Source organism: Tiliqua scincoides, chromosome 1, assembly GCF_035046505.1.
Source record: "Tiliqua scincoides isolate rTilSci1 chromosome 1, rTilSci1.hap2, whole genome shotgun sequence".
NCBI classification, from domain to species: domain Eukaryota; kingdom Metazoa; phylum Chordata; class Lepidosauria; order Squamata; family Scincidae; genus Tiliqua; species Tiliqua scincoides.
The window spans coordinates 17,166,996-17,194,824 of NC_089821.1; the positions used below are offsets into that span (position 1 = coordinate 17,166,996).

The 27,829-nt window shown below is 43.7% G+C and overlaps 1 protein-coding gene and 1 pseudogene across 1 annotated transcript; both read left to right on the plus strand.

The window, feature by feature from the left end:
• Positions 1–1,926: 1,926 nt before the first annotated feature.
• On the plus strand, positions 1,927–26,942 carry TMEM62 (transmembrane protein 62). The gene is made up of 13 exons (XM_066634785.1): positions 1,927–2,017; positions 8,989–9,126; positions 10,132–10,177; positions 10,668–10,809; positions 12,236–12,360; positions 12,509–12,631; positions 16,981–17,136; positions 18,740–18,899; positions 20,342–20,455; positions 22,336–22,420; positions 23,533–23,637; positions 24,651–24,769; positions 26,332–26,942. Exons 2-13 carry the CDS (start codon positions 9,087–9,089, stop codon positions 26,659–26,661), a joined length of 1,545 nt encoding a protein of 514 aa, XP_066490882.1. The 5' UTR covers positions 1,927–2,017; positions 8,989–9,086; the 3' UTR covers positions 26,662–26,942.
• Positions 21,542–21,661, plus strand: LOC136637237 (5S ribosomal RNA; annotated as a pseudogene).
• Positions 26,943–27,829: the final 887 nt, after the last annotated feature.

Below are 27,829 nucleotides of genomic sequence, written 5' to 3' on the forward strand. Positions count from 1 at the left end.
GTGCCATGAGTGGTCCACAGGTGTGCCACAGGAATTTGGGAGAAGGTCATTTATTAGTAGGGTCAATGCGGGATGTGAGCCCCCCACTGGCAGCATGGTGTGCCTTGTCAATTGCCAAAAACCTGATGGTGTGCCTTGACAATTTTTGTGCCTTGTCAGTGTGCCATGGGATGAAAAAGGCTGAAAATTGCTGATCTCGATCTATTGATATCTAGTTTGATCAATATCTATACTGATGGCTATCCAGATCTATCCAGATCTATTGATATGTAGATTGATCACTATCTAGATATCTCTTATTGATATCAGTACATATCTATCTAGATGATCTATCTAGATGATTGCTATCTAGATCTATTTCTATCTATTGATATCTAAATTGACTATCTAGATTAAGATCTATCAATAGCTAATTGATCACTATCTAGATCTCTCAATATCTAGATTGATGGCTATCTAGATCTATCTATCTATCTCTTATCAATAATAGATAGTGATCAATCTAGATATTGACATATAGATATCGATCTAGATAGCCATTGATATAGATTCAGATGGTGCTCAGTCTAGATATCAGTATTGAGCACTATCTAGATCTTTATCAATATCTAGATTGTTCGCTATCTAAATCTATTTCTATCTATTGATACCTATGTTGGCTATCTAGATCAAGATCTATCAATATCTAGATTGATGGCTATCTAGATCTATCTCTATTGATATCTAGATTGATCTCTTATTGATATCTAGGTTGATCGCTGTCTAGATCTATCTAATCTCAGTGCTTCTCAACCAGTGGTATGGATACCACCTTTAGGTGGTGTCTGGTGGTACTTGTGAAACCCCTAGAACCTGCAGCCCAGCCGTGAGATCGGGAACGCCACACAACAGCGGTAGGAGGCTCAGCTCAGCAGGAAGAGCTCCAAAGCTGGCTATCCCATCCACCCTGAGCCTCTCACTGGTGTTTGTCACATCACATCTGGCCTCCCAACCCAGAAGTAACATACAATAGTGCCAACAGCAATTACTTCCAGTGGTACTTCCAATTGGAGGACCATGTGAAGTGGTATTGCAGGGGATAAATGTTGGGAATCACTGTTCTAGCCCAGTAAGGGTCTTTACAATATAGTTCTATATGTATAGCACTCATATATCTCCAGATGTTTCCAGATGTTTGTTTTACAATCACAGAGTCAGGCTGAGATCCCAAATTATCCCTTGTGTATTTCAGCCTTGTGTGTTCCTGTTTCTCACAGTCTGAGACATAGAGAATAGATATATTAACTAACCATCTTTAGTTAATATTATTGATTAATAATGCTAATATTTAATCATTAATCAATGGTGATAATAAACAATGGAAAATGGTTAATTCTGACAAGCAAAATGAAGAAATTGCATTAATGCATGGATGGAATGATTTTTGGATTGGTGTGCAACAAGTCCTGGAGAGCTAATGACAATACCCATCCTGTTATAAGTATGGTTGAATGAAAATATGGGTGTGCCTTGTTTTGTTGATGGATGTTTTGAGACCAGCAGGAAGGTTCCCATAGGTGGAAGATGAAGGGATAGCCAGTTTTTCTAGAATTCAAAATAAAAAAAGGCTCTTCCTGGTCTTTGGATCTGATGAAATATGCAAATATGCTGCACATGCAATTAAATTATTAATTTATTCTGGTCCTGTTCTACTTTTGTATTGTTCTACTTTTGTATTGTTAAAATGTCTGGAGCCATTTCTATTAATGGTTTTCTAAATATGCTATTCTTTAGTTACTCTTACAGCTTCTTAGGTGCAATCCTAAGCATGTCTACTCAGAAGTAAGTCCTACTGTGTTTGATGGGGCTTACTATCAGGAAAGTATGGATAGGATTGCAGCCTCATTTTTATTTTTTTCTGTGTAGATATCAGATCTGCACATCAGTACATTTGAGGATCGCCAACGAGCTCTTGAATTTGAAAAGTTCTGTACTGAAACAATTCCTATAATACAACCAGCTCTTGTTTTAGCTACAGGTGAGTAACGTCTTTGTCCTCTGTCCCTTGCCTTTCACCTTACTTTCTTTCTTCTAGGCATGAAGCTCTAAGGCCATGAATGATGGACACTTGATTGGGAACTGAAAGAAAAAGTAAAAGCATTACTGAATTAACAAACCTGCTTTGGAGATGCATACATTGTGTGTGCATGTCCAGGGATTTTGTGCCTGTCAGTTATGATGCACAACCCCCACCAAACTGTTACTGTAAAAATAGAAGGAGAATAGTGACTCAGAGTCCACTCCATTACAAACGACTAATTTATTGACAAAAAATAAGTAGTAGAAGCAACGACAGTGGACATCAGGGTTCCCCCTGAGCTGCACAGCCATGGGACTTGAAGCTGAGCTCCATGCAGCTCGGAGCTCAGCTACCCAGACATTCGGCAATTATGTATGACATCAAATCTGAGCATGCAGAGATGCCACACAGACCCATTAGAGGTGTTGCACAGACCCATTAGAGGGAATGCTGATCACAAATGCACCATAGATAATTCTTGGGGAAGGGCACTGTCACTTGGTTGAGAGGCACCCCAATTAAGAGAGAGAGAGCTTAAGAGAGCTCTTAGTGAACATCAGATAAGAAGTCTGTCCTGACCTGGAGTTTCAGGTGTACTCCAGCTCACCCTGTTACCCAATTGTAAAAAGGCTGAGACAATGCAAGACTTGTCACTTCAAAGGGCCATGTCATGATGACTATCTTTGTGGACAGCATAGTACTCAGTTTTGCAAGGCCACCCTGATGCTTTGTTATCTGAAATGTACAGGGAATTAGGCTTTCCCATTAGCTCAGACCATGTTTTCCACAAGACATTGCAAGAAACCAATGTTTGATTCAGGAGTTTCAGCATTCTGTCTGGGATTACAGGTGATGTTGAACTTCCAGTGTAGGCATGAATGCAGGAGCATCAAAACTGAACTCCATCCACAACAGTCCCTCTCCTCCTCCTTTCTCCACTGCTTTCTTAGTTGCAAAGATTAACTAGCATTATTCCAGTCTTGTCAGGATGGCCACCATGAGACTGTCTGAGGCACCTCAGGCAGCAGAATGGCAAGGGTTGCCCATCACTGTTCCCTGACACACTTATCTTTAGATACCATGACTTAATTTGGACTGAGAGCAAGAGGTTTCAGATCCCACCTGTCAACCGTCCCCATATTAGGTGGATGGCTAGGTCACAACCTTTCCTGCCTCCACTGTTGCTGCTCCTCCTCCTCCCTGGATTGGAGAAGAAAGAGGGGATGGAGCTAAAGAAGAAGACACACATGCTCACATGGGGAAAACTGATTGAGTGTGTGGGGACTGAGGGCAATGCAGTGGCTCATGGCACAATTTGATGGACTGAGGAAAAGGCAAGGATGTAGAATCATCGGGATCTGTAAGGGATCACTGAGTCTAACTCAAGCCAATGCAGGCTATCCATAACTACGCCATCCCTAATCAATAGTTACTAACCTCTGCTTAAAGATCTCCAGCAATGGAGGGTCTATCATCTTCCATGGCAGACTCTTCCACTGCTGAAGAACTGTTGGGAAGATCTTCCTGATGTTTAATCTAAATCTCCATTGTTGTGATTAGCCCAGCTCCTACCCTTCTGGAGCAACCAAAGTTCTCCAAAATTTGGAGAACAAATCTGCTCCCCCTTCCACATACAGAGGCGCAACTATGTATGACTTTACTACGGGAGTAAATATACAATAATTGGGAAGGAAAATCAAAACGATAATGTGATGCAAGACAGACGGACAGTGAAACAGACTGAGGCCCTGAATGTTAATGATTTGTAGACAGGTGGAAAGAGAGAGAAGAAACCTTTACAAGAAAAAGGAAGCACATTATGGTGTAAAATGGAGAAAAGAGGAGAGGGAACAGCATGTTAGCATCTTAGGGAAATCTAAGAAATTAGCCAGAGGCAGAAGTGGGGATTGTGGAGTAGAGAGGAAGGAGAGGCAGGGGTGAAAGACTAGGGGAGAGGGGGGAGAGAGAGAGAGAAACTGGAAAACACTACAGTGAAAGACCATGGCTGGAGTCTGTATTCTTTGTAGCCTGAACCAGGCCTGCAGGCAAGAAATAGGCCCCTTGACACCTCATCCCCTTGCTGTAGGAGAGCTGGTCTTTCCACTATCCCATTACTCTTAACCAGGGGTGCCCAAACTCCAGCCCTGGGGCCGCTTGCGGTCCTCGAGGCCTCTCAATGTGGCCCTCAGGGAGCCCCCAGTCTCCAATGAGACTCTGGCCCTCCAGAGATTTGTTGGAGCCCACACTGGCCCGATGTAACTGCTCTCAGCCTGAGATCGACTGTTTGACCTATTGTGTGAGCTGTGGGACGAGGGCTCCTTCCACTGCTTGCTGTTTCACGTCTGTGATGCAGTAGTGGCAGCAAAGGAAAGGCCAGCCTTGCTTTGTGCAAGGCCTTTTATAGGCCTTGAGCTATTGCAAGACCTTCATTCAATCATACAAGTTCATCTTTAATATATTCATTTATGTAAACTTATGTAAATTTATTCAAATTTTAAATGTAAATTCATTCTTTTTTTCCCCCGGACCCCCCATACAGAGTCAGAGAGATGTTGTGGCCCCCCTGCCAAAAACTTTGGACACCCCTGCTCTTAACCAACGCACCCAGCCTTTGTGATGGCATCCACTGAGAGCATTGATCATCTTTGAGCCCATGATAGTTAAGGAGAATTGCAAGTTTAAGGCCTGGGGTGAACCTTTATGCCTCCCTGTTAAACTATGAAAAATAGATCAAGGAGGCCCTGGCTCCTAAACACTGAACTAAAGAAAGAAGGGATAGAAACAGTAACTGTGTTGTCTGTTTGTCTTCTGTGTTTTGCAAGTAGTCAGTGGGGTGTGGTGGGCAAAGGGCAAATTTACCTATCTAATTTGCTGAGATGAGGCTGGTGTTGTGGGGCTTGCCAGTTGCCAAGGCCCTACTTCCTTAGTCAACCTACCTTTTCCCAGAACTTCTTCCTGTCAATTCTGTATTCTGGAGTTAAAAATAAAAGTGGTGATCTGCCAAGAAATGTATCAGTGCATTTCAAACACTACTGGCATCAGAGTGATGGCAAAAAAAAAGTTAAGAGGAAAAAAAACCCTGTGGTTGACACTTGCTCTGCCTGACTCTGTGATACTCTGCCAACACTTGAACACCCACTGCTAGTGTAACTTTGAATACTGCCCCTTATGTCCTAGTGGACAGACCGTCATTAAGCTGGACCAGACCATTCACAAAGTGAGGCACGGTGGAGTGCCTCAGGAGGCAGTTGGTCACAGGCAGCACTATGCTGTCATTGGCTATTGTCACAGCCAGCCCATCTTGAACATAAGAACAGCCCCACTGGATCAGGCCATAGGCCCATCTAGTCCAGCTTCCTGTATCTCACAGCGGCCCACCAAATGCCCCAGGGAGCACACCAGATAACAAGAGACCTGCATCCAGGTGCCCTCCCTTGCATTGGCATTCTGACATAACCCATTTCTAAAATCAGGAGGTTGCACATACACATCATGGCTTGTAACCCGTAATGGATTTTTCCTCCAGAAACTTGTCCAATTCCCTTTTAAAGGCATCCCGGCCAGATGCTGTCACCCCATCCTGTGGCAAGGAGTTCCACAGACCAACCACACGCTGAGTAAAGAAATATTTTCTTTTGTCTGTCCTAACTCTCCCAACACTCAGTTTTAGTGGATGTCCCCTGGTTCTGGTGTTACGTGAGAGTGTAAAGAGCATCTCTCTATCCACTTTATCTTTCCCATGCATAATTCTGTATATCTCAATCATGTCCCCCCTCAGGCGTCTCTTTTCTAGGCTGAAGAGGCCCAAACACTGTAGCCTTTCCTCATAAGGAAGGTGCCCCAGCTCAGCAATCATCTTAGTTGCTCTCTTTTGCACCTTTTCCATTTCCACTATATCCTTTTTGAGATGCGGCGACCAGAACTGGACACAATACTCCAGTATTACCATCGATTTGTACAAGGGCATTATAATATTAGCCGTTTTGTTCTCAATACCCACCACATGTTCCGCCAACTTCCTTCTTCCAACCTTCTCTGTTCCTCCATTTGAATATAGTGGCAAGCAAAAATGGAGAAGGGAAAAGGTATAAAGAGACAGTGGGTGGGTGGTTGAGCTGGGGAAAAGAGACACCTGAGGGGGGACATGATTGAGACATACAAAATTATGCAGGGGATGGACAGAGTGGATAGGGAGATGCTCTTTACACTCTCACATAACACCAGAACCAGGGGACATCCACTAAAATTGAGTGATGAGAGAGTTAGGACAGACAAAAGAAAATATTTCTTTACTCAGCATGTGGTCGGTCTGTGGAACTCCTTGCCACAGGATGTGGTGCTGGCGTCTGGCCTGGATGCCTTTAAAAGGGAATTGGACAAGTTTCTGGAGGAAAAATCCATTACAGGTTATAGACCATGATGTGTGTGTGCAACCTCCTGATTTTGGAGATGGGCTGTGTCAGAGTGCCGGGTGCAAGGGAGGGCACTGGGATGAGGTCTCTTGTTGTCTGGTGTGCTCCCGGGGGCATTTGGTGGGCCGCTGTGAGATACAGGAAGCTGGACTGGATGGGCCTTTGGCCTGATCCAGTGGGGCTGTTCTTATGTTCTTATGGGTGGCCTTCCTCCATTGCTGTGGCCAAAAAAATGTGGAAGTGGAGCTGAAGGAGATTGCCACCACTGCAGGGTTGCTGCCGCCGCCACCACTTCCTGCTCTCCTGTTTGGGCAAGGTTGATCCAACCAGCTCAGGTGATAAGGAGTAGGTGGTGGAGGACTGTGTGCACATGCTAATAAACAAAATGAAGGGAAATGAATTCTGTGTGTGATGAATGCCCTGTGTCTGTTTCCTATTTTTCTTTTTTCTGAACACTTCTAATCCCCCAGAAGCTTCTGTGCTGGTTCAGCAGCCTTAAAGTTGCTGAGACATCCTCCTGCAGTAGTCTTTGTCTGAAAATGCCATTCCCAGATAGCTAGATGTGGATACAATTCATCTCAATGCCCGGAATAGTCAAAATTTGCATGCGCTGACTGATTGGGCTACCAAATCTGCCTCTCTAGGTAAAGAAGTGGGATGGAAAGGACAGGTGGATCCCTCTCACCTAGTCTGGTGAGACGGTGACATCATTCAACCTAGATTTTTTATGTTCAAGCACAGGGATGCTTGGGTGTGTATTGCCAGATCTGCCATTGGAACCAGCTGCTGGTCTGCACAATGCTGACATACCTGCTGTCCAGGGAGTGCAGTGACCAGGATTCATGGGTCAGCATAACCAGCTAGCAATAGGGACTGTATTCAAGCTAGAGATGTTTAGGGAATTATTGTTTTATTTTCTCTATTCACTTCACTTCAAGCCAGCCTGCAGCAAGATGTGCCTTGCTCTTGAGTAACTTCTTGGCTCCCTCTGCTGGGTGTTACTTTCTTACTGCATCGAATTTGGTTGATCTACCTTTTATGTCCAGCCAAGTGCAGACATTTTACTTGTTACATTTTCAACACGCTTTCTCCATTATGTTTAATTGATTTTTTTGTGGGGGGGAGAGGTTTACTAAAGTACTCTTTGCTTGCCTAGCCTATGTTCACAGGTAATGCACTGGGTTGTCATGTATGATCACTTACAGGCACTACTGCAATTGGATTTGAAAGAAGAATCCCAGGGCTCTGTGCTCTCATGAGGGGCTCTCAGATGCCCCCATCCTGATCCCCTTAGTTTGGTATGATGGCAGCAGAGAGCAGCTGAATTAGAAGAGCAGCTGGGGGAGAAGAGAATTGGCAGACCAGACCCTGTAAAAACAGATACTGAGAGCGGGAAGGGATGCTCTGCTAACCACTAAGCATGATTCCCCATGATGTGTCTGTTCAGTAGTTCTTTCCCTGACAGTGTGTATTCTGGGGGTATATTCTGGGGGAAAGTGTATTCTTTCCCTGACTGCCTGATTCTGGGGGTGCTGGCACATAAGGGATGGGAAACTATTGTATATGCACATTGGCACAAGGGTGACCATGATGGCACACTTTGTGCTGTTTAGAGTAGTAGATAGGGGATGCTGGGGATGCCCTGTCATTAAGATAGGAGCCCTCCTGTTCCGTACCCATCTAGACACTCCTGTATTGGCTAAAATGTAACAACTTGAATGTAGATTAAAGTAGAGAGCTGATTTTCTGTAATCTGGGGCTCGTGGAGGTGCAGGATATGAAAGGTCTGAGTCCCCCTCCAAGGGATATGAAAGTCCCCCTCCAAGGACTTCTTGTTTTGTTGATGCCTTGCCTTCTAGTATTGAGTTGAAGGCTGGATTTGACCCTACCACATTCTTTTCCCCACGTGCAGTGCTTGATGTTTTCCCTGTAGCAACCAAGAAAGTAGAGAGTAAAGGAGTAGACTCAAGGGCATCTTTAACTGTCTCAAGTAGATTCAAGAGCATCTTTTTCTTTCTTAGGGCCCCAGTGTCTGTTGTGAAGGGAAGGTTCTCCACCATCAAAGTCTTTTAAATTGGAACCTCAGCCAGTTCACTTTGTTCCTGTCAGTCACATCGGAGCATCTGATTTGTTTAGGGGAATATTGGGTTATGGTCCTAGGACATAGTGAGGTTAGCAGAATATGTTCTCTGCTTCAGCACTGGTGATCCCAGAGTCTGATTCCAAGATAGATTTTGCACATGCACCCTGATTAACTGTTTTTGTTGCCCTACAGAATTCAGTGCAAGCATATAAAAACTGAGCCCACCCTCAGACATTGCCCTTTATCTGCATTACCCCAACACAGACTTCTGAGTCCTAATTAATACATGGAAACAAAAGGAAAACTCTGGTTTTGGTTGGATGTGGGGGATCCAGGATTTGCTCCTAGATAACCTGTCAATTATCAGTGTTTTCCAAGTTCTATGCTGAATGTTCCGTATGACTCTTTTCCTTTTTCCTCCTGTTGTTTACCAGGTGACTTAACAGATGGCAGAACAAAAGATAAACTTGGGTCTGACCAGTTTGAAGCAGAGTGGCAGATTTACCAGACTATCCTAAAAAGGTCTAAAGTCATGGAAAAAACCAAGTGGATAGACGTAAAAGGAAACCATGGTAAGACTGATGAACTGGAATTCCCAGTGATTCTCTCAAACTTGGGCTAGTTATACAATACAGTAAGCGGCTAAAGCCAAACTTTTTCTCTCTCTTCTTGGCTTAGAATGGCCTTGAATGATCCTTTTAGTATTTCCTCAGACCAATCTCATTTTCCAAAGTGGTTTTTGTCAAGAAAGTATCACAGATATATTGTATTATAATTAATTTTTATTTTTACTGATCTCAGAGGCACATCTTTGCCTAGTAAGACTTGTATTCCGAAGGAAGAGTTTGTTGGGAGCAATGTAAATACAGGTCCAACCTTGTTATACTTGGATTTTTTATATATGGATTTGACTCAACACGAATGGCCACTGAAAATGAGAAGGAATGTGCTGATCCCTGGAGAAGGGGAAAATTGCATCCCTTTAAAATCGGTTTTAAAAAACTGCTTTTCTTACGGTTGTAGAGAGACAGTCATGCAAGTGATAATTCAATTCTCCAGCTGAGCCAGGCAAAGGCAAGGGGTCCTTTGCATTTCTAATTGTAGAAAAGATTGTATGTTTAGAAGTAGAATGTATTCTTTTTCTCTTAGTTACTATGTAGGGGAAGGATTGTAGGTTTAGTGAAATAGTATCCACTTTGGATGATGTCAGATCTCTGGCATCTTCAGGAGATAAATTATGTTTCAGAATTTCTGAAACCCTGGAGAGTCACTGCCATGTAGTATTGCTAGATGGAGCAAAAGTTCGACTCAGTGCAGGGCATCTTCTTATGTTTCTATGAAGCTGTTATTTATTGTTATTATTTTGCTTGATTGGTTTACTATAATGTAAATTTGTGTCTCGGCATTTGCTTCTTAGGTCGAGGTTTGAGAATGGCTTTTCTGTTTCATCCTGAAACTTGTACTGTGCTGATCTTGACTTAACCTGGACATTTGATTCCCCCCCCCCCCCCATTTTTCGTTTCATCCTAAGTTGGGTTAGAATCATCATTAAACATTGTTTGGCATTTTTATTACAGATACATTCAATGTTCCAAGTCTGGAGAATGTCCGTAACTACTACAGGTATGTAAGTGCGGCATGATGAGCTCAGAAGTCCATAAGAATGTGTGATGGAGAGAGGAATTTTTTCCCCAACATGTATGTTTATAAGGAAAAACAAATATATTAAAGTAAATTTGGAATTAAATATTAAGGGCCTCTTTTTTTTTTTATAGCGTGTCAGACTGATTTTGCTCTCCCTGCTGCATTGTTACAGTATTCTGTGCGGCTCTGCTTTCCAATTCTAGCCCTTTCGGGGCTAGAGGGAGAACTCAAATTGTACATGCAGTCCAGGGCTTTCATGTGCTCATGATGGCGCAGTGCTGAACTGAGGACAAGGGCAATTCTATTTTCCCTTTTGTTGTTTCAAAGCCATGCAGGGGTCCTAGTAGAAAATATGTTAATATAATTGCCTTTTCGATATATTCTTGGTTTATGTATGTTCCAACTTTATGTTTATGTTCTTCTTTATGCATGTTCCAACTTTAATATTCCTATTGTGTTTTTTGGGCAGGAAATACTCTGCTTGGCATAAAGATGGTTCATTCCATTATGTCCACAGCACACCTTTCGGCAAATATTCTTTCATCTGTGTAGATGCAACGCTCACTCCGGGCCCCAAGAGACCCTACAATTTCTTTGGGATTTTAAATGCGGTAATGTAAAAGGATATGTATTGCAACGGTAGCCTGAAAGCCTTGGATCTGTAACACCACTTACATCTTGATATGCACAAAGGATCTCTGTTCAATGGTTGCCCGTTCACCTTTGGAGGTGATGACTCGGGGCTGGCCCATCCATGATGCTGCTCACCTCAAGTAGCAGGTAGCTAGAAGAGTGACAGTCAAGGTGCCCATTCACCTGAGTCTGCGGCTGCCCCCCTCCAGTCCACCATGGGTAGAGCTGCATCAGTTTGCTTTCCTGTTCTTCACCTCACTCCTCCCTTGTGCATGACCTTTAAACATAAAGGAACCATTGGATGAAGGATCGAGGTGGAGCCAAGAAAGCAGATCATAACTTCCTGCACAGTTTGTTTTTTATTATTGTTTTTGTTATTATTATTATTTATTATTAACAGTATTTATATACTGCTTTTCAACAAAAAGTTCACAAAGTGGTTTACAGACCAAGTCAAATAACTAAATGGCTGCCCGTCCCAAAAGGGCTCACAATCTAAAAAGATGCAAAAGAACACCAGCAGACAGCCACTAGAAAAGACACTGCTGGGGTGAGGAGGGCCAGTTACTCTCCCCCTGCTAAACTAAAGAGGAGCACCCACTTGAAAAAGGGTCTCTTACCCAGTTAGCAGGGAATATCGTGTTGCACAATCAAAAAGCATAAAAATCACAGTAGATCCAGCAGCATGCCTACAAGTGTATCATATTTCCTCTCTTCCAAACTCCCTGTAAGCAATTGCCAAATGTTAACATACTGTGTAGTGAAATTCTAAGCATGTTGATGGGAGCTCCACTGTTTACTTGATTGATTTAATACTTCAGAGTCTGAAAAACTTGTTTAATTTTTAGCTCAGCTGTCTTCATATACTGTACTGGGTTATATAGCTTGCGTTTACATGGTTGCACGAGCATTTATTACTTCCACATCCCTTTTCCCCTAGGGTAGCTTCCTGAGCCCCCCAAGAAATAATAACTGAGGGTGGGAGGCCTTTGGAAACAGCATGTGATGCTGTGGTGGGAAGGGGAAATCCTTGAAAATTGTCCAGAGGCAGCTGCTGTGAATTCTTGTGTTACAGGAGCACTACTTAGACTACAACCCCTGGTACCAAGGTTTAAAACCTGTTTCAAATATTAAAAACATTTATATGTCCTCCCTCAAAAGAATTTGGTTTTAATACCAGAATTGTTACATTAATTTTGCATTGCACTTCAGAATAGCAATTTTAAGCAATGTGTGAGTGAGCTATTGCATTACAAATGCTATACAAAGAATATTCTTTAAAATGGTTCTTCATATTATCCATGTAATATCAAGCCTTTGAATATTTAGGGTCACAATTCTAAACACACTTATTAGAACAGTCAGTTTGCTGCTAATGCTCTTGCATTTGCTCCTTCATTTCAGAATCAAATGCAGGAACTGTCTACACTGTCTACAGAAAGCCATGACAGTAACCACACAATTTGGTTTGGCCACTATCCCACCTCAGCAATCATCTCTCCGTATCCAGGAATACGAACGGCAATGCGGTAATACATTTATCCTTTGGTAAAATGCTTTAGTAAGTTGTTCATTTGCAGCCTTTGATCATTCTTAAAGCCTTCCGTCTCATATTCTTAATCTGTAAATTGTCCTTATCTTCTGCCAAACCAATAACAACCATGTTAATTTGATTAGCTCTGCCACAGCCTATTTGTGTGGACACTTCCATACGGCAGGTGGACTGATGCCCGTCTTACACACCCAGCACCGTGATGGCACCTTAGAACTGGAGCTGGGAGACTGGAAGAAGAACAGGAAGTAAGTTGATATCCTTTGCAAAGGTAATGCTTGCTGTGGGCGTTGGCTGTTCACAGTGCTATTTTTCTAGAAATGTTAAGTCAGTATAAAGGAGACTTTCATCAGGTTGCTAATCTAATCCTATCCTGAACCGGCCCAGAGAATGCAGCAGTGCTGGTGCAGCCTCTGCTAGATAAGGAAACCGGATTTCTTGACGTGCTAAATGACTGTGGTTTAGATCAGCTAGTCACAGAGCCCACCAGAGGACAGGTGACTCTGGATTTAATATTGTGCGGTACGCAGGACCTGGTTAGAGATGTAAACGTTACTGAGCCATTGGGGAACAGTGATCATGCTGCGATCCATTTTGACGTGCACGTTGGGGGAAGAATACCAGGCAAATCTCTAACAAAAACCCTTGACTTCCGACGGGCGGACTTCCCTCAAATGAGGAGGCTGGTTAGAAGGAGGTTGAAAGGGAGGGTAAAAAGAGTCCAATCTCTCCAGTGTGCATGGAGGCTGCTTAAAACAACAGTAATAGAGGCCCAGCAGAGGTGTATACCGCAAAGAAAGAAGGGTTCCACTAAATCCAGGAGGGTGCCCGCATGGCTAACCAGCCAAGTTAGAGAGGCTGTGAAGGGCAAGGAAGCTTCCTTCCGTAAATGGAAGTCTTGCCCTAATGAGGAGAATAAAAAGGAACATAAACTGTGGCAAAAGAAATGTAAGAAGGTGATACTGGAGGCCAAGCGAGACTATGAGGAACGCATGGCCGGCAACATTAAGGGGAATAATAAAAGCTTCTTCAAATATGTTAGAAGCAGGAAACCCGCCGGAGAAGCGGTTGGCCCTCTGGATGGTGAGGGAGGGAAAGGGGAGATAAAAGGAGACTTAGAGATGGCAGAGAAATTAAATGAGTTCTTTGCATCTGTCTTCACGGCAGAAGACCTCGGGCAGGTACCGCTGCCCGAACGGCCCCACCTAACCGAGGAGTTAAGTCAGATAGAGGTTAAAAGAGAAGATGTTTCAGACCTCATTGATAAATTAAAGATCAATAAGTCACCGGGCCCTGATGGCATCCACCCAAGGGTTATTAAGGAATTGAAGAATGAAGTTGCAGATCTCTTGACTAAGGTATGCAACTTGTCCCTCAAAACGGCCATGGTGCCAGAAGATTGGAGGATAGCAAATGTCATGCCTATTTTTAAAAAGGGAAAGAGGGGGGACCCGGGAAACTATAGGCCGGTCAGCCTAACATCCATACCAGGTAAGATGGTGGAATGCCTCATCAAAGATAGGATCTCAAAACACATAGACGAACAGGCCTTGCTGAGGGAGAGTCAGCATGGCTTCTGTAAGGGTAAGTCTTGCCTCACGAACCTTATAGAATTCTTTGAAAAGGTCAACAGGCATGTGGATGCGGGAGAACCCATGGACATTATATATCTGGACTTTCAGAAGGCGTTTGACACGGTCCCTCACCAAAGGCTACTGAAAAAACTCCACAGTCAGGGAATTAGAGGACAGGTCCTCTCATGGATTGAGAACTGGTTGGAGGCCAGGAAGCAGAGAGTGGGTGTCAATGGGCAATTTTCACAATGGAGTGAGGTGAAAAGTGGTGTGCCCCAAGGATCTGTCCTGGGACCGGTGCTTTTCAACCTCTTCATAAATGACCTGGAGACAGGGCTGAGCAGTGAAGTGGCTAAGTTTGCAGACGACACCAAACTTTTCCGAGTGGTAAAGACCAGAAGTGATTGTGAGGAGCTCCAGAAGGACCTCTCCAGACTGGCAGAATGGGCAGCAAAATGGCAGATGCGCTTCAATGTCAGTAAGTGTAAAGTCATGCATATTGGGGCAAAGTTCTGGTCGCCGCATCTCAAAAAAGACATAGTGGAAATGGAAAAGGTGCAAAAGAGAGCGACTAAGATGATTACGGGGCTGGGCACCTTCCTTATGAGGAATGGCTACGGCGTTTGGGCCTCTTCAACCTAGAAAAGAGACGCTTGAGAGGGGACATGATTGAGACATACAAAATTATGCAGGGAATGGACAGAGTGGATAGGGAGATGCTCTTTACACTCTCACATAATACCAGAACCAGGGGACATCCACTAAAATTGAGTGTTGGGCGGGTTAGGACAGACAGAAGAAAATATTTCTTTACTCAGCTTGTGGTCGGTCTGTGGAACTCCTTGCCACAGGATGTGGTGCTGGCGTCTAGCCTAGACGCCTTTAAAAAGGGATTGGACAAGTTTCTGGAGGAAAAATCCATTATGGGGTACAAGCCATGATGTGTATGCAGAACCTCCTGATTTTAGAAATGGGTTATGTCAGAATGCCAGATGCAGGGGAGGGCACCAGGATGAGGTCTCTTGTTATCTGGTGTGCTCCCTGGGGCATTTGGTGGGCCGCTGTGAGATACAGGAAGCTGGACTAGATGGGCCTATGGCCTGATCCAGTGGGGCTGTTCTTATGTTCTTATGTTCTTAGATGCTATGGGCTGGCTGTGGACCAGGAAATAATAGAGAGTTAAAGTAAAAAACACTGTTACTTGCCTACTCCACCGCTGCCTAGTTCCCAATGTGCTTACTTAGATCTGTGCTAGCCCTTTGGCTGGCATAAACTTAGCTGGGTGCAAGAGAGGGCATTGAGTCTGGGTTTAGAGGCCTAGGATATTGGCACCACTGCACCGAAATCTGTCACATTCCACCCAGACATGCCCACAGCCCATTCAAATCTCTACCCCGATCCTCCCTGGATCCTCTGCCCACCTACCTGCCCTGGAGAGAGAGGGCTCTGGAGGTCATTGGTGTGCACCCAGGGCCTCCAGTTATTTGCACTGGCATCCCCAACCCATGTTCTGTCACAGCATATGCCATGCCTGCAGCCCTAGCGTTGCACTGACAGAGCATGAGTTCCATCAGTGTAAGGCCCAGATAGGACTGGGCCATTAATTACATAAAATCACAATGTACATGTAAAGTTTTAGAACTGCAGCCCTAGTGAGGCAGGGGAGGCAGCCTTCCTAGGGATGCTTAGAAAATAGATAAGAGAGAGCTAGGGGTGCGTGCGTGCGTGCATGCGTGCGTGTGCGTGTGTTCCCTACCAGTTGTCATGGTGATGAGTGTTGATCTTGGGTACCCAAGTGACTCCACCCCCATTGTTTTCTTGCTTTTAGCATGTTCCTCTACTCAGCGCACTAGGGCAGGGGTTCACTAGGGCTGGTGGGTTGTGGCCTCATTTTTGGTGGGTTGCCAAAAGGTGATGGAAAAATCAGATAACTAATTGCCTCAAGCCCTGAGGCTATTCATAAATTAGATACTGTAGCTGCTAATTACCCTGCAACTAGCTCAGCTCCTGTTGTTTGCAAGCTTGTGTAAATATAGGGAGATAAATGTTTAAAGGTCTTTTTTCTGTTTATTATTACTTATAAATAAATAAAATATTTCTTTCTAGATCTCCTTTTTAAAAAGTCTGGTAAACCTAGGTGGTTCCCGATGTTAAAGGCGCCAATTGCAGATTTGATTATCCGTGTTTGGCATCCACAGGGGGTCTGATAACAGATCCCCCACAGATACCAAGGCCCCACCTTGGTATTTTTATTGCTGGCCTAGCTAGGCATACTGAAATACAGTTTTAGCAAGGAATTACATTTTATCAGGAACGCATTCCTGAATGTTTGGGTAAATGTAATACTCCCCCAAAAGAAATATTACTTTGTGGGAAGATACCTGGAATTCTGTGCATTAGAAAGAGCAGCAATTGTGTCTTTGTTGTACTTGTAAGTCTTCTGACATGACCAGGTAGACTTGGGTGCAGTCTGTGGCATCCAGATCTTTTGTGGAAGCTCCCTTTGGGATTTGAAAGAGTCATTGTGGAAGCAGAATGCTCCTCCTAGTCATGGAGAGAGCAACTGAAGACAGAGCACTGCTCTATGAAATGTTTTGATGCTACTCATTGGCCATTCATAGAATATAAAAATGAAGACAACTTGGCTGACCAAATCTGTTGTTCCCTGTGATTTAAACCCTAACCCGGAAAGTTTGGATAACATGTTTAGAAGCAGAAACAAAATCATTGTTCTATATTTTTCTTTTAACTTAATTGCATGTTCAGAAACTGAATATGGTGACATTTCTAAATGTGTCTAGTATACAACATTGTTGTAACTGCAGTACCATGATTTGTACATGAGCTATAATTGTCCTGGATTGCTTTGTGATTTTTTTCATTTAAAAAGCAATAAAATAAATTTAAAAAAAAAAAGAGAGAGAGAGAGATTTGGAAAACCAGTAGAGCTATATTCCCAGATAGTCAAATCTTGTGATTGAAATGTTCCTCTTAACTAAAAAATATTGTTTTAATGCTATCAGGTACCGGATTCTTGCTTTTGATCATGATCTCTTCAGTTTTGCTGACCTGACGTTTGAGGAATGGCCTGTAGTTCTTATAACCAACCCCAAGTCGTTCCTCTATAGTAGTTCTGCACACGAGCCACTTCAGAGAATCCTTCATTCTACTCATATCAGGTAACCTGGTGTGTTGTGAGATTTCAACATAACCCTTGTACAGGCACTCCCCCACTTATGTAAGGATTCTGTCCCAGACACCCGTACGCAAGTCAGTGTTTATTTACAGTAAGTCAGACTTCTTTCTTTGCATGCACAGCTCTGTGGGAAGGTTTGGGATGAACAGGGAAGGGGCTGCGCAAAGAGAAGGCAGATGGACAGAATAAATTGGGACAGAGGCAAGAGAAATCTCCTGCACTGGCCACTCTGTAAACTACACAGGAAACAAAGCAAGGCAAGAAAATGCAGGTGAAGGGGGGCTATTTCCCCCCCCCGCAAGCTGCAGCTGGGGGGGGGTAATGCGCCTCCTTCCCTACCAAAAGAACCTGCTTTAAAGGCACTGAGTGGCAGCAGGGTAGAGAAGCACTGATGGAGAAGGCAGATTCCCATGCTCAGGCAATTTCCCTTGAAGAATTATCACTCTCCTACCTTTAAAAAAAAAAATCACAAAATGGTGTCACATGAACCTTGGAGCCCAGGGATCTAGCCCCTTGCCCTCTCACCATGCTCCCTCTTTCTCATAGGCTCTTTAAATGAAAGAGGAGACACTGAGCACAATGGGAGTGATGTCAGCACATTTTGCATTTCCTGCTTTGTTTGCAGAGGTGAGTTGTGGGTGCAGGTGGCTTCTCTTGCTTCTCCCAACAGAAACAGCCCAAACGTTTACATATGGCCAAACTTACACAAGTTGAGGCTTACAAAAGTCAGGGAGTGCCTGTAATTTTCTTTTGTGCATATGCAACTGGCCTGCTTCTTTCCTGTTTGTGTATTATCACAGCGGATGCTTTCAGATTCTAATGCAGAGCATTTTTTGTTGTGCCTGGGATTGCCTAGGCAAGGTGATCTTGGCTCTTAACCAAGTCTTTTATATAGCTGTCAACTGTGTGTTAGAATAATCTTATATTTTAAAATCAATTTTAAAATGTAGCATTAGATTCTGCAGTAAAGAATTCTCTTATATTTAGCAGGGGGAGAGTAGCTGTCCCTCTGCACCCCAGCACAGTCTTTTCTGGTGGCTGTTGCTGGTTATCTGTTCTGTATCTTTTCAGATTATGAACCCTTTTGCGGCAGGGAACTGGTAGTTGTTTTGTTTTCTCTGTAAACCGCTTTGTGAGCTTTTTTTTTTGTTGAAAAGTGGTAATAAATATTTTTTCTAATAATAATAAAGTTAATTCTGCCTTCAAATGAGTTCTCCTGAAAGAAGAAAAATCCCCTCCTCCCTTCTTGTGGTACAATCTGTCAGGAGATTATGGCTGAAATCCTAACCAACATTCCTGCGCTGACATAGCTGTGCCAATGGGGCATGTGCTGCATCCTGCAGTTAGGGGGCAGTCACAGAGGCCTCCTCAAGGTAAGGAAATGTTTGTTCCCTTACCTCGGAGTTGTGTTGCCTTTACCTCAGTGCTGGAGAGTTGGTTAGGATTGTACCCTATGTTGTGTTTATTGGCCTAATTGTTGCAGGTACGTATGAGAAAGGTAACCCTAGTGATCTCTTGTTTTAAGTTTCAGTGGTGATATTCTCTTAACAAGTCCCACATTGTACTGATTTATTTCTTCTGCTTAGAGTTCTGGCCTTCTCTCCTTCTCCTATCAAGTTTGTCAAGGTCACTATTGATGATGTTGAGCTGGGGGATGCTGTTCATGTGTCTGGACCCCTCTACGTACTGAAATGGGATCCTCAAACCTACCATCTAGGGTTCCATAAAATAAATGTGACTGTACAGGTAAGCTCGCCTTCTGTTTATTATTTTATCACACAATGTTTTCTAACCTCAGACTTCTGAAAATTGATACAGCTGTGTTAAGAGCATCCTGGCCCTGGAAGATCTAGCAACATTCCCTGCTCCTGCATGTTTGGGGATATTATTATTTCTCCGCCTTTTTTACAATGGGAACAGTAGACACATTGCCAGAGTAGTTCTGAAGATAGATGAGGGAGAATGAGAATAAGCAAGGAATTTTACTGTCATTATTTTATGATGTCATACAGGCAGGAGGTCTGGTCTAGAGGGTAGAGCCTTCATTTGCCTGAAGATAACATCCACAGGTCGCCAGTTCGAGGCCACCAGCACCGTGAATGGTGAGACCTTGAAGCAGCTGACAAGCTGAGCCGAGTTATTCCACCTGCTCTTTGGTGTGAGCAAAGAAGCGTCTTGGCTGCCCTCCATGTGAGAGATGAAGGAGCTGCTTGTCAGCTTGCTTGGGAGGAAATTGGAGGCCAGAATGTGATACCAGATCAAAAAGATCCATCTGAAATGTTGTGGTTCTTGAAAGATAGAACCTTTCTTCGATTGTAAAAATCCCTACAGGGATTTAGAACAGTGGTGTAGTGGTTTGGGAAGTAGATTCAGACCTGGAGGATCCAGGTTCAAATCCCCCCTTAGCCATGAAGCTTCCTGGGTGACCTTGGGCCAGTCACTTTCTCTCAGCCTCACCTACCTCACAGGGTTGTTGTGAGGCAAAAAGGAGGGGAGCAGCTGTGTACACCGCGCTGAGCTCTTTGGAGGAAGGGCGGTATAAAAATGTGATAAATAAATAAATAAACTGCCTTGAATAAAGTCTGAGGAGAAATCTGACAACCAAGAAAGGTGGTATATAAATATACATGTGTGATTTATAATATGCCTGCTTCCCAGATTTCGGTCTTGTTGACAGATAACCATGAAGCAACGCAAAGCGGGCTTGTGTCCTGATGGCTGGGGTCACCAGATGATGAAGGGGGGGCAACCTTACCTCAGCAATGTCCTCCAAGATTATGAGAAAAGGGAAAAACAATGTACAGGCAGGAGCCCATATCTACAGATTCATAGCCCAATCCTTAATCTGTGCTTCAGGCACGTTTATTTTCCCCAGTGCTGGCACTAGGGTCAGCACTGGTGCTAGGTGGGTATAGGATTCGGCCCTCAGTTATCCATGAATCTGTAGATTCCCCCCCCCCCCCACATACCCATTAATTGTTTTTTGTGTAGCCACACTGGAAGCGCAGGTGTTTCTTGCTTAAACGTTCTTACTTCACTGAATAACTGAACGTGCAGGCAACTAGCCTGCATGCTAGAGGGCGACTAACAGGAAGCAGGACAGTTCCTGGACATTTAGTAGTGTTGATGATAGCTGCTTTGCTGTCACACACTCAGACTTTGTTTTATCCTTTGTGTTCCCATGTTAGGATGCCAGTGGTAAGTGTGGCACTCGGCTTCACACATTTGCTATGGAAGATAACCTCTGGCTCGGATTTGACCTGTTGCCATCTTGGCTTCTTCTTACTGACCATTACATATGGGTGAGTGTTCTGTACCCTAATAATAATATAAAGTACTTAGCATTTGTATAGCACTTTAAATGCAAAGTGCTTTTCATGTAAGGGTTACATCAGGATTATGCAACACCCTGTAAGGTGGGCGTTATTGCTGCATTGCAGTTGGGGAGCTGAGGCTGAGAAGGAGCAGCTTCTCTAAGGCCACCTGGTGAGTTCGTGGCACAGGCGAGGTTCAAATTGGGAAAGTCCTGATTTGCAGCTCAGGGCACAATCCAGGAAATGACTTGGGCTGGCGCAAGTCCCTTGTTCTGACCCAGCGGTGTTGCAAAAGTGCCTTAAAGCACTTTTTCGCTGGCGAGAGAGCAGGCCGGCCGGCACATGTCCGTGCACCGGCCTCTGGATGCTGGCCCAAGCTCGCGGGGCTGGCACAAAGGTCTAGACTATCGGTAGGGAAACCTTAAAAGTCCAGTTAGCCAGGTATATATCACCCTAGCCCTGAAGTCATTGTCCTGGGCAGTGGCACTGCTACCTTGTCTTGGACCCAGTGCTGTTACTTGTAGCATCACCCTACCAAGTGCGCAGACGCAGAACTAATTGGCGGTGATGTGAAAACGTTATCACGTCACTGCCAATAACTTCTGGCTTGTGAGCTGCTGCAAAACTTGGAGTGGAGCTGACTCACTTCCGCTCTGAGTTCTACAGCAGCAGGGCTCAGCGTGAAGGAGCAGCTGAGCCTGGAGTGGCCAAAGGGGCCACTCAAAGCCTGGCCGACTCTCCTCTTTGCACCACTTTAAGCTCTTTGGTGTCTGGGCTTGGAGTGGCCAGACTTGGCCAAGTCACTTCTTCCTGTTCTTCCTTCCTCCCTGAGGGGTGTCACTTTTGCTCAGCCTTGGCTGTCTTTAGCCGCTCTGGGCTATTTCCTGTTCTGTGCTTGCAAGAACAGGAAGCAGTTTGAGTGGCTGAAGATGCTCTGCCTCTTTGCTCTACTCTGAGCTCTGTAGTGGCCAGGCTTGGCCGAATTGCTTCTTCCAGTTCTTGTGAACATAGAGAAGAATCTGTTGATCGCTTCTTTAGCTAGGTTGTCAAAATTTAATATTATTAACAGTATTTATATACAGCAACTGTTACCCTGTCCATGCCTGATCTTGTCTGATCTTGGAAGTTAAGCAGGGTCAGGCCTGGTTAGTACTTGGATGGGAGACCACCTGGGAATACCGGGTGCTGTAGGCTTGTACCATAGTCTTTCGAGACTGAAGGTTGCCAACCATTTTTCAACTAAAGATTCACAAAGCGGTTTACAGAGAAAATCAAATAACTCATGGCTCCCTGTCCCAAAAGAGCTCACAATCTAAAAAAAATGCAAAAGAACACCAGCAGACAACCACTAGAAATGACACTGCTGGGGCAAGGAGGGCCAGTTAGTCTCCTCCTGCAAAAAAACAAAACAGAGGAGTGCCCACTTGAACAAGTGCCTCTTACCCAGTTAGCAGGGGACAATAAAAAAATATAATAAAATCTAATAACTCATTTCTGCCCAGCACACAGGAGTACACATTTGATCCCTGTTGTGTAAATGCATCATTGGGCAGAAGTGGCTTAAAGCAAAACAATGCAAAAACAAAATTCTTTTTAAAGAACAGCTGCAAGAACTCGCACAAATGCCTGCTGGGGGGGAAAAAAAGCCACTTTTAAAAAAATTGTTGAGACATTATTCAAATTTTAGATTTGTCCTTTGCTGTGTGTGTTTTGGCTTCCCTCTCGATTCTCAGATATTGTTAACTATACGGCCTTCAGTAATTCCCAAATACTGTTAGTCAAGCATGAGTTCTCCTTGCACTATTTGTATGTCTGGTTTATCAAGAATAACAGTTCCGGGTTTTTTTGTTTGTTTTATTTTTTTACAGTTTCGAGTGGTGTTTGTATTAATGGTTTTAGTTCAGATTGCCTTGCTGGTTATTTTCCGCTGCTTAAGAAAGCCAACACTTGAAGGTAAATTTTTTTTTAAAGAATAACTTTTTCTTCTCCCACCCCTCAACTTATTCTTTTGTTAATGCTTTAAGCTCAACAAATACACAAATGTGAACTTTTAGTTAGATATCTCAGCACTAGCTTGAACTGATGTTCTAAGAAGCTAAGGCTTGAGACAAGTGATACTGCTTAACGTTGACTGAAAAGGTAACTTTTTAAAATATAGAGATGCATGCAGTACCTGTACACAGTTAACATTTTGTCTTGTACTGACCACCATCTCTAAATACTTGCCAGAATGTAAAAGCCTTGCCTCCTTCTTGAAAAACTGAGACAAACTTGGGAAAGTGGTTGGTGAAACAGAGATGTTTGGGAACACCACCTCAAGCACATTCTGGGTCCTGTTTTCATTTGTACTTGTTTTATTTTAAGCTTTAAAACCCCACTTTTTTCATCTCTAAGCACAGTTTATAGCCCAATCCCAAGCTGCCCGGTACCCAGAGGAGCAGTGTTGCCAAAATGGCTGCTGCTGCATCCTATAGGCTTTGGGCAACCTCCGAAGTCTCCACAGGGAAAGGGAACATTCATCCCCTTCTCCCAAGGAAAGGCCCAAGCCCGCAATGGGGCCATTCAAGTCTGCATCGGCTATTTTGCCAGAACAGAATTGAGAGGCTCTGTGTCTGACTGGGAGGCCCAGCACAGGGTTCTGGATTCGGCAGAGCAGAGCTCCACCGGTCCTGCCCCACCTCCCACATCTGCATGGCTCCCTGCACCCCCCAGAAGCTGGTGCTGGCTTCAAGTAAGCCCAAAACTCCCCCTTTCCCCAGCAGCAGCATGATCCTGGGAATTGTGTTGCTGCAGTCATCCTGCCTCCGCCCCTTAAGGGGCCAGAGCTGAGTGCTTCCCTGGCTAGTGGGTCGTGACCCATCAGTCTGGGGAGCTCTAGCCTGTGTAGTTTGGATGGATTTTATGCACATTCTAACAGATTGTTTCTTTTCAAAGATTTCCATTCATTTTATTGAATGAACTGTCCTATAACTTTGCTGGTGCTATAAAAAATATCAATTGTTGAAAATGCAGAGTGCCATTTTATAAGTAATCCCCACCTTTTCCCTCTTATTGTCAAATTTCAGGACCTCCAAACAAGAGAATGTGGACTTCTCTTTCCCTTCACATCCTGAGCAAAACAAACTTGTTCTATTATTCATTTCAGCTGCTGAGTTTGTATACTGTTCTAGGTAAGATGTGCAAAAAAAAAAAAAAAAGCTGTTGGGTGGAGAGGAGGTGGGTTTTCCCCCCAGTTTTCATAAATGTTACCTTACCTTGAGAAGGCCTCCATGATTGCCTCCCGCATCACAGGATGTGGTGCATGCCCCACTGGCATGGCTGCATAAGCACTGGAAAGTTGGATAGAATTGGGCCCTTAGCACTAGGCTATTAAAAATAAATTGCTTGTAAAGGACTTTCCACTCCTAAAAAACATTAATTTTTAGTCTATGAAGCATCTAGGATTTCAATTGAACTGTAATTTGGGGCAATTATGTGCGGATTTAACAGAATATAATTTCACTGGACGTCATTTGTCCAATTTCCAAATACCATTATTTCATAAATTGCACATTTTTCTGACCTCCATTGGTATTTAAATCTGTGCAGTTCTACTGAAAGGCATCCACCCATACCTTGTTCTGATGTGAAAGAACTAGTATTATAGAAAACGGAGATGTAGTTGACAATAAAAAAATCATTTGTAAGTCAGAGAAAAAGCCCTGTGTACTTTTCAGCCATTAATACTACTTACTGTTGCTAATATTTAGCACTAATGTAGTGCTTCTAATTTAGTAAAGTCTTTAATAATCATATTGTTTTGTGAGTGACTTGTCCACTGAGTCCATGGCAGGTGAATGCAAAATCTACATTTTCCAAATCAGAATCCAGCTTGTTAGCTACTGGTTCTTAAGATATGTGTGTCTGCGAAGAACATTTCAGTTCATGTTAAATAACACTTTGGATAGTTTACTGCTTATCAGACAGCCCTATTTAATCTATTTTCTGCTGGGAATTCAAAAGAGCAGCTTACCTGGTTAGCTGTGGTTCCCCCCCCCCCCCAAATAACTAGTTTTAAGTATTTGAAAGTAGTACTTTGACAGATGAATAATTTTCCTTAGTGTTTGACAGCTGTTTGGGACAAGATGGGGAAAAGCTGTTCTTGAATTGTACTGAATGTGATTCCAGTTTCTCTTCCTTACAGGACCCTGGTTTATCGGTGAAATTATAGATGGTCACATGGGCTTCTGCTTCTCTTTTGGGGTAATTGTTGATGGCCATTTCTTTGAAGGCAGTATAACCTTCTTTGTTGGGATTTTGCAGGTAAGATTCTCAAAACAGCAATTGACACATAGATGGCAGCTTGATGATTTTCCAAATTTCAGTGTTTCTCAAACTGTAAACCATAGCTCCCTGGAGAGTCGCAGAAACCAGCCAGGGGAGCCGTGGAATTATTGTGAAAAACCCGCTGCCCTATGGGTTTGGGAAGCACTGGTTTTAGTGTCTGGCATAAAATGTAGTGATAGTGGTCAACATGTATGCTTTGATGACAGCTGGAACATAAGTTGTCCATTCATCGCACATTTTTCTTCATTGTGATTGATTAATTCAGTGGCACAGTGCTGGAGCAAGAGTGGTGTGGCAACAAAATGACCTGTTTATCGAGAAGAGCCTAAGTGGTAACCTGCTGACACTGCAAATCTTTTACTGCAACTCATGTTTAGAGAGATGAAGAGACATGTTCATGCAGTTGCGCAAACTCAATAATTGTTGCACATTTATAATTGCACAAAAATGACTAATATGTGAGCTTCAGTTGCTTCTAGAATATTCAGAACAATTGAACTCTCATTCATGTAGCTCTTGAAAAACTGGATAGGCTGTCAGTCATATGGAATAGGGCTTGTGACATCAGAAGTAATTACCCCTGCAATTCCTCTTCCCCTATATCTGTGCCACCTTCTGTGTGTGTGTGTATATATATAGATGGATTGATATAGATATAAATTATTTTAATATCTAAAAGATTTATGAGTTTCATGCTGTGCTGCTCAAGCTCCTTAGAAAAATATTGATGGTAAATGGACCATCATGTTCTATTGAGGGCACAATCCTAACCTACTTTCCAGCACTGACATAAGGGCAATGCAGCTCCGAGGTAAGGGAACAAACATTGCCTTACTTTGAGGAGGCCTCCATGAGTGCCACCCAACTGTAGGATGCAGCACACATCCCATTGGCACCACTATGCCAGTGTTGGAAAGTTGGTTAGGATTTGGGCCTGAGTGATAGTGCTGCCACCACCAACTCATGAACTTCTTTCAACCTTTGCCCTGTTGTTTTGAGAGCACTTAATAATCACATTGTACAAAGACGTTAATTTTTTAACACCTGCTCTCTGGCGCTGCATTGCACATTTTAAAAATGTGCATTATCCCAAAAATGGCATTTCATTCCTTGATGAAATTGCCAAGCCCACAAGGCATTTCATTCCTCCCTGCTTTCCCCCTCCTCCGTCCTGCCCTACATGCTGACCTCTGATGGTTCACAGGAGAATCTCACAATGGAGATGATTGTGGAGTATACAGCCAAGGAATAAATGTGGTAGGACTGCTCTTTAGTATCTGTTTAGTATCTAGAAAAGAGCTGGCATCCTGAATTTCTCAGTTGATGCGAACATTTTCTGCCTGCTGCCAGAATTTTCCTATGTCCCCATACAATGCTGCCCTTCCAGTTTTTCTTGGTCACTAGTAAAGGACACTGTTAATGGATTCACAGGCTAGGCCCTGGAACAACATTGTGTACTTTCTTCCACATTCTCACTTGCTTTGTACCTGTCTTGAGAAAATAGTAGTCTAATCTGCCTACCTTTTTTCTTCCCCCAGGTGCTGTTTTTCAACCTCCCTCTGATGGCATATGTGTGTTGGTGCCTGATGCTGCGTTGCAAAGGGCACAGTTTTAGCTCCCACCTGCGTAATGTGACATTGTATCAGGTTGTGCCCATCCACCTCATCATGACAGCCCTATTTTGCTGGCAGGTCTTTTCCTGCTATTTCCTCTTGAAGACATATGGAATTGTCTCTTTCTTCTTCTCTCCATTAAGGACTTGGATTGTAATGCTAACCCTCCTGCTGCTCTACAGAACTTGGAGGATGAGGTCTGCTACTTTGAGTGCCTTTATTGTGAAAATGAAAAACTACCAATCCTCTGAGTGATGATTCCTCACCAGGCAGTTCTCGGTTGGCTCTCGGTTGAATTGCTGTGAAGCTGTGAATTGCAGGTTTGCATGGCTGCTTATGCAACCTGAATATGGAGGCTTGGACCACTTCCATATTGTGATTGGAGCTTTTAGCAACATAAAACTGTTTTGGGAGCTGCTTCCTTATTGCATTTATTAATGCACCTTGAATTGTTTTCGTAACATTAAAAAAACTGAATGTGATGATGGGTTATGACTGCTTATACTTCTCATTGTTCAACATGTGGTGCTTTATCCCTAAATCCTTGATTTGATTTTGAACAGTATAGAGTCCTCCTTAGGAGGGAACCACTTACCATAGATATTTGTCTATAAGGGGATCTCACAGATAAAGTGAGGCCAAGTATACAGCCAAAAACCATGGAATGTTCCATGACCCTCAGAAGTCAGGTGTGTGTGTGTGTGTGTGTGTGTGTGTGTCAAACTTAGGGAAGAGGCTTCTGAGGAAGAGCTGCGGCTTGCCCTGGAGCCTGATTGAAAGGGGGGAAAGACTCTGAGCCTTTGAAGACTGTTTTCGAAGACATTAACGCTTATGCAATACAGTGTGCCAATCCCCCCCCCCTTCTGTTTAATGGATCAGCCCAGAGGGAGGGAGTGAGGAGGGAGGAAGCTAGAGGAATTTTTTGATCAAAAGTTTTACTGAGTTAGGTGCTGGCAGGCTTTCAGACGCAGAGGCTGCCTGCCTGCATCTTCCTGCAGGAGGCAGCTGTTAGGAGAGGTAAAGCATGGCCAGCTGACACTCGTGCCTGCTGCTCCTCTGGGGTTATCCTGGCTGCAGCAACACCCCTGAACTGCCCTGTGACCTGCAGAGGAGATAGTGTATGCTGGATTTTTGGTAAAAATTTCTCACTTTGTAGGCAAGTATCTATGGGAAGTCTTTGCAGGGGTGGGGGGATTGCAGCAACATAACCCCCAGGATTGAGCTGCTCTCAGGGAAAAAGGGTGAGTTTCTGGCTTACCTGAAGCCAGAAACAAGCTCTGGGGGGTGCGGGGAGCCCCGCGGATGCCTCTGCAGGCCTCCCCAAGCCTCAAAAATAGCAATTGGAAGCCACTTGCGGTTTCCAGTCTCAGATCTGGAAGTGACTTCCAATTGCAATTTTTATTTCTGAGATGTGGGGAGCTGT

Coding starts and splice junctions, on each gene's coding strand:
- TMEM62 (XM_066634785.1), top strand. CDS start 9,087: ATGGAAAAAACCAAGTGGATAGACGTAAAAGGAAACCATG. Junction 10,178..10,667: donor AATGTCCGTAACTACTACAG/GTATGTAAGTGC, acceptor TTTTTTGGGCAG/GAAATACTCTGCTTGGCATA. Junction 17,137..18,739: donor CTTCATTCTACTCATATCAG/GTAACCTGGTGT, acceptor TCTTCTGCTTAG/AGTTCTGGCCTTCTCTCCTT.